This window comes from Electrona antarctica (genome assembly GCF_951216825.1).
Source record: "Electrona antarctica genome assembly, chromosome: 18".
Lineage (NCBI taxonomy): Eukaryota > Metazoa > Chordata > Actinopteri > Myctophiformes > Myctophidae > Electrona > Electrona antarctica.
In genome coordinates this window covers 31,741,739-31,755,452 of record NC_136799.1, presented here as the reverse complement: position 1 = coordinate 31,755,452, position 13,714 = coordinate 31,741,739, and the positions used below count along the sequence as shown (strand labels likewise).

The 13,714-nt window shown below is 42.5% G+C and overlaps 1 protein-coding gene across 1 annotated transcript in view; it reads left to right on the top strand.

Annotated features, from left to right (window-relative positions):
- mboat2a (membrane bound O-acyltransferase domain containing 2a) overlaps positions 1-13,714 on the top strand; it is an 80,553-nt gene that overhangs the window by 61,014 nt on the left and 5,825 nt on the right. Inside the window, exons 6-9 of the mRNA XM_079528517.1 lie at positions 3,709-3,763; positions 7,412-7,601; positions 10,491-10,683; positions 13,549-13,652. Coding sequence (XP_079384643.1) covers positions 3,709-3,763; positions 7,412-7,601; positions 10,491-10,683; positions 13,549-13,652 — 542 coding nt within the window. The remainder of the gene's footprint in view (positions 1-3,708; positions 3,764-7,411; positions 7,602-10,490; positions 10,684-13,548; positions 13,653-13,714) is intronic.

Below are 13,714 nucleotides of genomic sequence, written 5' to 3'. Positions count from 1 at the left end.
GTGATGTTTGGACAAAATCTGTAGGTGTACTGTCCAAAAACTTGTTTTGCACAAAGTGGCCTCATGGTGGCGCTATAACAGGCCGTTCTGGAAATTTGGGGCAGGGGTTCATCGTTGGCATCCAGGGAGTGTGTGTGCAAAATTTGGCATCGACCGGGTTAACGGTGCCGGAGATTAGCTGTTCACAGACGGAAGGACGGACGGACGGACACACGGACGGACGGACGGAGTGCAAAACATACTCTCTCCCCATGCCTTCGGCCTGGTGGAGACAATTAGGCATAACCATATCTGCTTGAACTTGAAACTTTTCAAAGTTGTCAGCCTAAGTCCCTAAATAGTTTTTTTTTAACCATAAAAGAACCATTTTTCATGTGAGGACATTGTGAGAACAATGTTCATTTCTCATATTCTACTATAACTTGTAGGGATATTTGGCCCTCACAAGTATAGTAACAAAAGGACACACACAAGCTCCTCCAGGGCTTTTACGCTCTGGAATACTTCAGAGGAGCTGCTCCTGTTCATGCTTTCTGTGATGCAGAGGAATACAAGACACAATGGAGCTTTGAACAATCTTTTGATTAGGATCAGAGCATTTCCTATCGCTGTAGGGAGCAGCGTGGCTCAACCAGGCATAGACTCACAATGTCTTTCCTATCGCTGTAGGGAGCAGCGTGGCTCAACCAGGCGTAGACTCACAATGTCTTCCCTATCGCTGTAGGGAGCAGCGTGGCTCAACCAGGCGTATCGCTGTAGGGAGCAGCGTGGCTCAACCAGGCGTATCGCTGTAGGGAGCAGCGTGGCTCAACCAGGCGTATCGCTGTAGGGAGCAGCGTGGCTCAACCAGGCGTATCGCTGTAGGGAGCAGCGTGGCTCAACCAGGCGTATCGCTGTAGGGAGCAGCGTGGCTCAACCAGGCGTAGACTCACAATGTCTTCCCTATCGCTGTAGGGAGCAGCGTGGCTCAACCAGGCGTATCGCTGTAGGGAGCAGCGTGGCTCAACCAGGCGTATCGCTGTAGGGAGCAGCGTGGCTCAACCAGGCGTATCGCTGTAGGGAGCAGCGTGGCTCAACCAGGCGTATCGCTGTAGGTAGCAGCGTGGCTCAACCAGGCGTAGACTCACTGCTCTATCGCTGTAGGGAGCAGCGTGGCTCAACCAGGCATAGACTCACAATGTCTTCGCAAGAAATGCCTTATGCCAGTGGTTTTCAAAATTTTTCAAGGACCCCCAAATTGACACTTATTAGCCCGCAGACCCCCACTTGAAAAGATATGCCAGCGAAGAGAAGATTTTTACGGCTCTTGCAGTGATTCTCAACCATTTTAATTTCAACTTAAGGACCCCCAGTTTGACATGCATTAGGTTACGGACCCCCATTTAATGATGGGGGTCTACATATATATATATATATATATATATATGGGGCCCCAATTTATATTGTAAATGTAAAATCGATGTTAATTTAACAGGTCCGTTTGGTTCCAATTGTACACTCTCTGAGTTACAGACCCATAAGGTCCATTTGTTTCCTAACTATCATTTAGCTGGGGACCCCCTGGAACCCTCTCAAGGACCCCTGGGGGTCCCCGGACCTCACTCTGAGAACCAATGCCTTATGCTCTTCCAGACATGTGCCCCTGTGAGAGCTTACCATCGTAGCTATGAACAAATATGGAATTGAAAAGCTCCCGTGGCTTGAAAAAATACTTCACAAGCTCTTGTTAATACTTTTCATGGGTTCAGTATTCCTGAAACCCACATTCAACCACTATAACTTTCACAATGTTTCAAATCACCCCAGACTAGAGTGTGTGGTGTCGCGATGCGTTGTGAGCTTGTGGACCGGCTATTGTTGCTACTCTTCTCTCTTCTACAACTAAGTAGCGCATTAATTTATGACGAAGCATACAAAATATGGAGATACAGTGCAAGCTTTCTGCCCGACAGTGACGATATGTTTCTATGCCTGCAGATATGATTTGTCGCACAGCTCCAGCTGTGCTTCGGTCCTGGCCTGTGAGCAGTAAACATTCCTCTCAGTGTTAAATGATGGGTTCTAATGAGGTTATGTAACAGCAGCCCTTCCCCCATCCCCCTGTCCTCGGCTAACTCTGCCGGAGGGGCCCAGTAATAACACATATCACATCGCACAGTCTCACACGTTCATTCTTTACCCCAACCCCTGTGTGCTGCTATGGAGATGACCTCTGATCGCCGGGTTCATTTGTTGTTGTTCATTTGCTCTTTGTCCCTGGCCTCTTATTGTTATTGCTGAGTGCCTGTTGATTTCCACTCTATAGGGCCGTTCACATCGAGCACTGTAACTGTAATGATGATTATGTGAGCGTCCACATTGGTGAACAATGACGTTCTGTAAACCGTGGCACCAAAGATGCACTGCACAGCCCAGCTGAGTCTGCATAGAGGCAGAGAGAGAGAGAGAGACTTATGTAATGTATGTGAATAATATGACATAATATGAACATTAGCCCATTAAGACCTGAGACCCGATCGATTCTAAAAACGTCTTCTAAATCCAAACAGTTTTATGATAAGCATATGTTGCTATGCCAGTGCATGGTGCTCAACCCCCCCCCCCCCCCCCCCCCCACCACCACCACAAATCCCCAACCAGAAATGGGGACCAAAATCCCCAACCAGACCTTGTGGTGATAGTCAACGACGTAGAGTCTGTGGGGGCCGGGGGGCCAGGGCCCCCATGAGGAATTGGACCAGGGATATCGGCCCCCATGAGGAATTGGACCTGAATATATATTCGCCTCGGTTCGTCCCGTTTGTGCTGCATCAGGTCGCGCCCGTTCGCGCAATTCTCGCTTGCATTGACTTTGTATGTAATCGCGCTGCTCTAACCATCCAAGTCTGACACCTTAACACGTCTGTTTTCCTGTCTGTCCGGGGCGGGGGGTGGTGGGGGGTGGACCGCGTTGCCTGTCCCCTTGTACACATGAAGATCAGGCATTGAAATGCTAATCTGGGTGCTTAAGCAGGGAACGGGCCCCCATGAGGATTATGAAAAGAATTCGTCCCTGGACTGATAGTGTTCTTGTCCCCATGATGAAAGGTTAATTTCTATAGTTAGTTCTATAGTGTTCGTGGGCTTCACTATCAGTAGTTGTCAGTGTCCTAGCGGGTTGATACATTTTCTTGTCTTCCTGTTCCTCAGTCCACCATTGTTAACTCGGGTCAAGTCTTTCCTGCTTTAAGACTGTCTGTAGTCAAAGAAAAGGGTAGCTGCTCTCTGTTTTGAACAGGTAAATCTTTGCACCCATCTCTCAAATTAAACACAATTCTGCGGTTTCTGGTGCTGCAGACAGTAAGTACAGATTTGGCTCTAACAAAGGGGTTACGTTTATTTTGCTCCTATGCCACTAAAATGTTGAATTCCCAACCAACAGCCGTTAAGTGTGTGTGTGTGTGTGTGTGTGTGTGTGTGTGTGTGTGTGTGTGTGTGTGTGTGTGTGTGTGTGTGTGTGTGTGTGTGTGTGTGTGTGTGTGTGTGTGTGTGTGTGTGTGTGTGTGTGTGTGTGTGTGTGTGTGTGTGTGTGTGTGTGTGTGTGTGTGTGTGTGTGTGTGTGTGTGTGTGTGTGTGTGTGTGTGTGTGTGTGTGTGTGTGTGTGTGTGTGTGTGTGTGTGTGTGTGTGTGAATTTAAATTTCTTCATGAGATGTTGTGTTTCTCATTAGGTTTGGCCAAGAAGGAGGAGCAACTGACCCCAAGTCAGAAATACCTAGCAGTCAGGTATGTGACTCAGGTATGTTTTTACTGCCCCAGATGACGGTTTATTTTCAATTAGAAAGTGAAACGTTGACACGGCTGTTAAGCACTATTGCAAAAATATATTTTTTTTGCTCCCCCCCCCCCCCCCCCCACACACACACACACCTAGAATGAATGACATACCCAAAATAGGGATGCCAGGTTGAAAGTGGTTAAACTTGAGGTTCATGAAAACAAAGGTAACGGATCGCACACAGTGGCAAGAGTACATTTCAATTGTTTTCATTTCAACATGAGGTTCCTCATCAGCTGGCTTGGAAAGGTGTTGTTTTGTTTTACCTTGCCCGCAGTGATGTCTCTCTCTGTCTGTGAACAACATATCTCTGGACTGGATGGGCAGGTTCACATGAAACTTGACGGGAATGACGAATAGTCTCTCTTGAAGAGATGATTAATGTATTGGTCAAAGTACAGTAGGGCTGTACGTGCTGTAAGATGTCAACAATTTGATTAAGCACCCTGTTTTACGCTTCATCGCCCAATGGTGTCATGCAAAATAGTTAAAATAGCCAATTTACATTTTCACCTATGCCCAAAATAGGGATGGATTATTCATGTATTTATTTATATAAATGATGAAATCGGTTAGTGTTTCTCAAACAGTCTGATTCCATCATATAGTTCATACTGCCTTCTAGTAGTGCAACAGTTAATCACAATAATATAAAATAATAATAATAATAATTGGAACTGCAGTAGGAAATGAAAGTGTACTATCCGATTAATTGTGGCCTAAGAAAATGCTGGTTGAAGCTACATTCTTTCCCTCACTGGATTATGGTGATCTGATTTAGCATGCATTGCCACTCTGCCAAAATGCTTGCACTGGGTAGACATGTCGTGTCACAGTGCCCTGATGTTTGTCACACAGTCTCGCTCACCATTGCACCTTGTATTGTATGCCAGAGTTGAGTGGTTTTCATTTGCCACCAGACCATTAACTACAGTTGACATTCGGGCGACCCCTCTTAGTCACTGTTCCTAAAGCTCGAGCTGAACTTTGCATACGAACCGGCAGGTGCGCTGCCCCTGCATATTGGAATCACTTTCAGACTGATATGAAGCTTTGCAACCAAACGGTTGCGAGGAGTTGCATGGCGACCCATTGGTGTGGTTTGGGCCATTGAATTGAACCAGTTGAATGTAACTTGGGTCGATTGGGTCAACGTGCAACAGGACAGGACATATATCACACCGCTGGGACGAACGCTAAAACCGTCTAGTCCCGTCTGGACCCTTTGCTGTGGTTTGGGCTTTAGGTCTTGAAAGTTTACCGTCTGTTTTCATGGCAGACTACGTCGGTCACTGCACCTGCTTCTTTTGGTAATGGTTTTATCGTATGCTTCTATTGGCGCTATATATTTTTATTATGACATTGCTGCACTCTTTATTAAAGTATTTTAAATGCTTGGTTTTTATGTGAATGTTTGTTTTGTAAGTTGTAACTTTTTGTACTGCTGCTACCCTGAACAGAACTCCCTCATAAAAGAGATCTTGTATCTCAATAGGATTTCACCTGTATAAATAAAGATGAAATAAATGTCTAAAATAATTGGGTGATACAAATATCAATATATATTTTCCTTGTCATTAAAAGTGATGAAAAAGTTCATAAATTGTGAAAATAGCTGATCTACAAGCTCACGATGTGACTCGTTGTGATGTAGATCGTCAATTGTCACTATTTTGCGTGACACCATTGTACAACGAAGAATAAAAGAGGTCTTAAGTGGTTAATCAGACTAATCAATTTAGTCCATTATTTAAAAATGTTCAATTTGTTGATATAAAAAAGAAAACATCTTATTATAGTAGTCGATAGAATAATTGCTACAAAAATAATTGTCAGAGACCAATTCTCATGTGCCTGGCAATCAAATAAAATGTGTTTGTGATTGGTGAGCTGACAGGAAGGTGTTGTGACCTACTGATAGAGAGAATAGTAGAACTGAAGGTGTTGTGACCTACTGATAGAGAGAATAGTAGAACTGAAGGTGTTGTGACCTACTGATAGAGAGAATAGTAGAACTGAAGGTGTTGTGACCTACTGATGGAGAGAATAGTAGAACTGCGGCATGAAATGAAAGTAAACAATCTGCATAACTTGTGCGGTAAATTCCGGGGAACATTTGTAGAAGTCGACAAGGTAAATTTATTTTGACGGTTTCCATGGCAGTAATACTGATCCAGAGAATGGGAGTTGTGGACTGTAATGAATCTCTCTGGAAGATTCCCATAAAAGACACATCATCAGTGGAGCTAGCTAAGCTGCGCATATGGCCCTATAAGGTGTTAACGCTGTTAAACTCCCATTTTTTATAAAAACTGCCATGCCATGGTTTGTTGTGAGATAGCTAGCTAGCTAGCTCTGAGATGTTTAGATGGTTCACTAGGACCTTCCAGAAGGTTACATATTTTGGCAGGACAGAGCCACTCCACCGGCTCAGGACAATATGAGCGCTGTCTTCATACAAGATGGAAATAAAAGCATCATAACCTCCCAATCTACCTAGAGCAATTGTTCTCAAACATTTTCATGTCAAGAACCCCCCAATCGATGTAATTGGCCACAGAGCCCCGATTTAACGGGGTGCCAGGGACCCCCGTCAGCATTTTTCAAAAATAGCAGATCTACAAGCTCACAATGCGCCGTGAAGCGTCACTTTGTTTCCACCACTAGGATGGATAGAATACGGCATTGAATAGAACAGATAATCATGTCCCTGTTTCTCATTCCAAACAGACATTTTCTTTAACAGTTTCCAGTTCAAGAACTAAGCGTTTCCTCGTGGACCTGCTCATTCGGGCTGCAACTATTGATTATTTTATATATATATAATTAAAAAAAAAGATTCATTGAATCATCTAGAGATGAATAAATCAATCAACCACTTAAGCCCTATTTTATGTTGTCGCACCACAGTGTTGTGTAAAAATAGTGAAAATAGCAGATGTAGATCATAGACTGACACGCACGTTGCATATGACCCGAGAGAGTGCCGTGCCCGTGTCGACTCGGTCTGATGGGCAACGGTTGTCCAGAACCACCAGAAAGGTTCACTCCCACTCCTAGACCAGGAAATGTCTCACATTCCCCCAGGCTTACATTTTTTGAGCCGCAGCGAACGGAAATAAAAGCCTGGGTACCGAGGCTATGGCATCCGCAAACAAATCAGTCGGCTCCATATGGACACAAAATGCCTGCCCATACTGTATATGGCCATATACTGATGACATTAGGGATCTCCATATATGGGAAATATGTGTATACATTATACATTGTATAACTGCAGTCGTCGTTGAAATTTGTTGAGATGTTAGTTTACGTGTCTGTCCGTACCCGTGTCTGTCCGTACCAAAAAAAATGAGCACGGTTGCTATGATTTCATTACGTCAGACATTACGTCAGACCACTGCTGATCAGTCTATATAAGACCTTACACCACTCAGTTCACACAGGTGTGATTTTTCCTATAATGACCGGCCCAGAATAGCGACTGTTTTACTAATTAATTAATAATTAATTGGACTATTTCCCCCCCCCTCATTTTTATTGTATTATGGATTAAATCAGTTGACTGAACACCCCTACTCTTGTGGTTGTTCCAGGCGGATGCCCAACCTGTTGGAGTACCTGAGTTACAACTGTAACTTCATGGGCATCCTGGCAGGGCCCAGCTGCTCCTATAAGGACTACATGGCCTTCATAGAAGGCAGTGGTTACCAGCCGCGCCACCTGGAGGTCAACGGCAAGGAGAACGGCAAGCACAGCCACAAGCACAGCGAGCCCTCGCCCAAGGTACTACACACTGCCATGCAATTACTGCCCTAATGATAATAATATACTGTATAATAACGGGGGATGGGCAATTAACTGAAGATATTTTGAAAGCAACATTTATAACCACGCCTAGCTAACCCTAACCAACTTAATCTTGCTCGTGTAGGTTCAAAATCGAATAATCGAGAAGCACGTTTTCTTTTCTTTTTTTCCCCTTTCCTATAACTAATCGACACAGGAAACGTTGTAGCCTAATCAATGTTTTTATAATCAACTGAATTGACTATTCTGATGAACAGCTTTAGTTATTTTTATTTATTTTGACTCTCTGGGAAGCTGTAAATGATTTAATTTGGGGATATCTATAAACATTTAGTTACAGTAGGATAAATTAGTTTATGCAGGAAGGGAATAAACATTTTGTACAAACTTAATTTCCTTTTACAAATTACTCCCCAGCAATGTGTATATATATACTGTAATTTATATACTTTGAAGAGCACAAATAGGGGCTTTAGGGTATCCCGTTAGCCTTTAAGTGCATGCTTGGGTAAACTTTGTGACAAACCTATCAAAACTAAAAGCTCCCCTATGGTGCAGGGTGATTATAATTAGTTTGTTCCTCTTCACAGTTGTGTTGTATTATTGCCAGGCTATTAGTTTTTATTTGTCTTCCCAGGGAGAGAGAGGGTTTTAATGGAGCCAATGTAGTGAACCCCTCTAATCCTCCTTCTGTTTTAATAATTTAGCATCTGAGAGGATTGTAACTCTACAAACAAGTGAAAATCCTGTATTCAAAATTTTACTTAGTTACCTAGTAAAAAAAAGGGAAAACGCATTGGCATCAAAATAATGAAAATACAAGAAAACAAGAAAAAGTAGGCCTACTCATTATGCAGAATGAGTAAATAAAGCATGTTTTGTGAAAATGATCTAAATTGGCAAAGGAACTTGTAATTAAAATAGTTAAATAATTGCAGTGGAGTAAAAAGTACAATATTTGCCTCTGAGATGTAGTGGAGTAAAGAATTAAGCACTAAAAAAAGTACATGAGTAAATGTATTAGTTATTTCTCACCACTGCTGAGAAAAACAAATAACATTAAAAAAACATTATCAAAGGACTTCATTCAGATTTGAGTCAGCTGAACTGAATTACAGATTTAAAAAAACATAACACCTCTGTGTTTCTGGACTATTCTTCACAACATTTTAGAATCGGCCTCAGGTCGTAATACGGTAATCCTCCCTTTTTACGTTAACGATTAAACTTTTTTTTTTTGCTGAGCTGCGGATGCAAAACTATTGTAATCTGTCTGTCTAAGATAAGATAAGACCTGTATTGATCCCGCAGGGGGAAGGAGAAACAAAAGTACAGTAGATGAAATGATGAATACATCATATTCAAGGCAACAAGAAATGTTTATCATCAAAGAAATAAATTATGTATATAAATAAGATTGCAGCATTCAATATACAACACTATACACCTTTGGCAGTGCTAGCATAGCACAATACCGGTACAGTACAGAGAACGCACAGAAGCATACCGTACCGGGCTGCTTGTTATCGAGAGATTAGTCCTGAGCGGGATGAGTGACCGACATGTTCCTCGTTATACATCTTCTTTTCGGCAGTCTCAGTCTGCTGGTTGTCCCCTGGGGGAGAATGAATCTTTCTCCAGGCTAGTCCCCACGATGGAGCTAGCTTCCCTGACCAGCCTGTTCAGGTTGCTTGTGTCCCCGGCATTAATCTAACCCCCACCCCAGCATGCAATCGCAAAGAAGAGAGCGCTAGCCATTACAGACTGATAGAACATCTGCAGCACCTGTTACACATACCTCTGCCTCCTCCTCAGACAATCTACTCCGGTCCTTGTTGTAGTTGTAGAGTTGTTGTTGTTGTTGTTGTTGTTGTTGTAGTTGTTGTAGAGACCATCAGAGTATTCAGTCCAGTCCAATTGTTTATTGAAGTGCACACCCAGGAACTTGTAGCTAGTATCCACAAACTCCACCTCCTCCCTGTGAATGACACTAGGGACCGAAGGGACCCTTTTGCTCTTGCGATAATCCACAACCATCTCCTTGGTCTTGCTGGCGTTGAACCGGATGAAGTTCACCTCACTCCACCTCAAGAAGTTCCTCACCTCAATGTCGTGGTCACTTGTGTTGTCACTTGTGAGGCAGCTGACGACAGCTGTGTCAGTGGAGAACTTCTGGAGGTGACGGGTCTTAGAGTTGTAACGGAAGTCAGAGGTGTAGACGATGAACAGGAGGGGCGACGGCACGATGCCTTGGGAAGAACCTGTGTTGCTCACTGTCTGTCTGTCTGTCTTCATCGGATCATAACAAATGAACATGATCTCTAGCTCAGAATATGACATGTGGAAAAATGTGGCCGTGTGGCTCAACTATGTACACCAACCTAGTAAACCTAGTAAAAGTAATTTTAGCTCTTCATTCTAAAAATACATTGTATAATCCTAAATTTAAATTTTTATCTGAGTGTGTACACATACAGGTCAATTTGGTTACAATTATAGACTCGGAGTTACAAATGGATCATAGATTAACAGAGTATTTTACTGTGTAGCACAACGGATAGTTATATAATCACACCCTGCTGAACTTTAATCCATTCTGTACGGGAACCCCTTTTGGTGTTTTAACTAAGCATTATGTTATAATTTAGCTATTGAGAAATAGCAGATCTACAAGCTCATAGCGCGCCACCGAGTGGCGCGCTACGAGCTTGTAGGTCTGCTATTTTTGAAAAATCGTAAAAATGCGGCACAAATCTTTGAATATATATTCTTTCAGAGCGAACGTTTTTTTTTATTTTGACGTCAGGCCTAAATGGGTTAAATACTCTCTCTCTCTCCCTCTCTCTCCGTCTCTCTGTCCTCCAGAATGATGTGATATCCAAGCTGTGCACATGTGCCATCTCTCTGGCTGTGTACCTGTGTCTGTGCACGGTGATCCCAGTGGAGCGCTCCATAGACGATGGCTTCATTTCATCCACGCCCTTCCATCTGCAGGTCATCTACCTCTACGTGGCCATGCTGGCACTGAGACCCAAGTACTACTTTGTCTGGACGTTAGGTGAGTCTGAGATGGTGTGAATGGCAGCATCTATCGCCCGTACTGTGGACGCTTCCAGTCTGTAAAGCAGTTGTTCTCAAACATTTTCTGAGGGGCGCTAGCCCCTCCTATGCCCAGCTTTCCGGGTTTGTGTAAACACAAACATTGAAGATAAAAGTGAGGATGCAAATTGTGATTGGCCAGAATGAGATGATGTATGATGATAAGAGCACTCCTCACTTCAAACATGTGTGATTATTTTTTTAATGACAAGCACCCATGAAAAGCAAGGCTTTTGCACACCTACAGGCGACAGGTGCGTAGGAGAGGGTACGGTGACCAAAATTCACCAAACTTCATCAGGCTATCTTTGAGATAGCCTGATGAAGGCCGCATAGGCCGAAACGTTGCTGTTTCCCTATAAATAAAAGTTGGTCACTGCATTTTAAGACAGTGTGCGGGTGTTTGTTCCTTTTTCAATGACAAGGACCCCAAATGTATTTCTGAAAATATTTTGTCAGTGCCTGGGACCCAGAGGATTTGTTTTTCAAAAGTATTCCAAAATGTTGTTGAAAATAGCAGATTTACAAGCTCACAACACGTTGCACCGGAATGCGTTGTGAACTTGTAGATCAGCTATTTTTGAATAGCATAAAAATGGTTTGAAGTGGTTAAACTATGCTGTTGTAGCTAATTTTGCTGGTGGCCCCTGGAACCCCCTCAAGTACCCCTGGGGGTCCCCGGACCCCACTTTGAGAACCACTGCTGTGAACAATAACACAGCTGTTCTGAACTGTTGTAAACTTCTCTTTGTAACCATTGCCCTGGGAAATGACCCAAACCATCAGACAACCAGCTGTTAGCTAGCCTGCAAAGAATGTCCTCATGGCCTTTTATTTTGGTTTTTCAGTATTACTGTTTTTGTTTTAAATTTGCTACACACATGTTGGTTTGTTGAAATTGTCTATAGACGAATTCAGAAACGTGTCTCATGGTCACAGCTTACATATTTTCTGTAGGCGGAGCCGACATAGCTGCAGGGTAAACCCGCACCTCTTCTACTACAGTGAACTGTAGAGTGACTGATGTTAGTCTGCCTCAACGTTACTCTTTTACCTGCTTTTTACTAACACTAACATTACAAAGATGCCCAGAACATCGGGGTGTGCTCCAACAGTAGTGGCAACATTAAAAAAAAAAAAAACGAAATGTCAAAATATCCACCGCGGTGGCTGAGACCAGAGCATAGAGTAATGGTTGAGACGAAGCAGTGAAAGGTCCTGAAAGATACATAACGTCAGTCTTACCCAATACCCGTTCTTTCTGTTTTATGAACACGAGGCTGCTGTACTTTATACCTCATACTAAGCATTTAAAGTATGTTCACTGTAGTAGAAGAGGTGCACCCCGCAGCTTTGTCGGCTCCGCCTACAGGAATTACATAAACTGCGACCATGCGACCTGTTTTCGTCTATAGATGCTTAGAAAAAAGTAAAACGGAAAAGAGTAAACTAAAGTTGCATATGGGTTTCACACTTGCACACTGTTCAAGCTATATAAGTAGACTTTTGTCGTCACAAATCAAATCACTTTTATTTTTGATAGCCTGTCATGGTGTCTGTGTTGTCTTTTGCTTCCACACTGTAAAGTGTGAAAACAACAAGTAGTACCTTGAAGGTAGTGGTTACAATCTGGTTAAAACAAATTGTAATCAGTGCTATATTTGGTTTCAGTTCACGCTCAAGAGTTAAATTATTGTTAAATCTCTGCATTCATTAATTTACAAGACGTCTACACAATTAGAGAATGTAGAATAATTGTTATTTTGATCAACGTTTGCCTGTTGTCTCTCCTATGGTGCCACAGCAATACAGCATGTAATTGTGGACAAAACCTTATCCAACAACAACAAAATATTCTACGTTTTGGGTCTGAAAGGCTAAATATCATTAATGGTGGTCCGTGGCTCAAATGCTGAATAAATAATGGGCCTTGATACGAAAAAGGTTTAAAACCACCGTTCTAATTATGTGTGTAAGTAAACATGATCATCATAACCTTGTTATGTTACACATACAGTCGATGCACGTTGAGTCCAGAGTAACAAAGAACCCACAACAACCATTGCATTTTACAAACGCTTACAAATCCAGGCTTTTCAGTTTTCATTCAGAATACCACATACACTTCAGTGTATTTCCCAATCTAAAACGTGTAGAATGGGGTAGCACCTGGACATGACAGCCTGCGGCACAGGTTTGTTTGTTTGGAACAAACCAAAGCACAGATTCACAGACAGCGGAGCAGTCGTGCATTCAGAGTGACGCCTATGTTTGAAGAGTTTGTAATAGGGTTTAATTTAAATAAAAAAATGTCACGGTTCTTTTTTCTTTATTTCAGATATAGATTTCCATTTCTCAAAATTAGATTATGAAGTTTTAATAGGTTTAATAGGCTGGGTTATGGTTGATGTGAATTTGATAAAGAGTTTGATTCACTTTGGCTGGCATTAGAATATTGATAATTTAGCTGCACAACATGTTCTTTTCCATGTTAGCATTTCATAGTCCAAATGTTTTGTGTTTCTTTTTTGGACTAAATTAGGCATTGAAAATCTGACAGTTGCAGTGCTTATTCTGAGGTAAAATGGGAAGGATTTTCCTTTCGTGGTTAAATTGTGTTACACCTCCCTCTAGTGTATACATGATGAACAACATGCCTCCATATCAGTGGAGACAGTTTTGTACATGTGTTATGTGTTCCCAAATCTCTGTCTCCAAGCATGTCAACTATATTATCATCAGATATCCCCACTTATCACTCAGCTTGTGCATGCATTACCTAAACGATGTTGTACTATAAAACATCCATCCTTTATTTCCGCAGCTGATGCCATCAACAATGCAGCAGGATTTGGCTTCAATGGCTACAATAAAGACGGCTCCCCCCGATGGGACTTGGTATCAAATCTCAGAATTCTGGATATTGAGGTCAGGATCATTTCATCCAGTCCAGTCATATTCCGATCAACATGTTAAAAAAATACATGCCA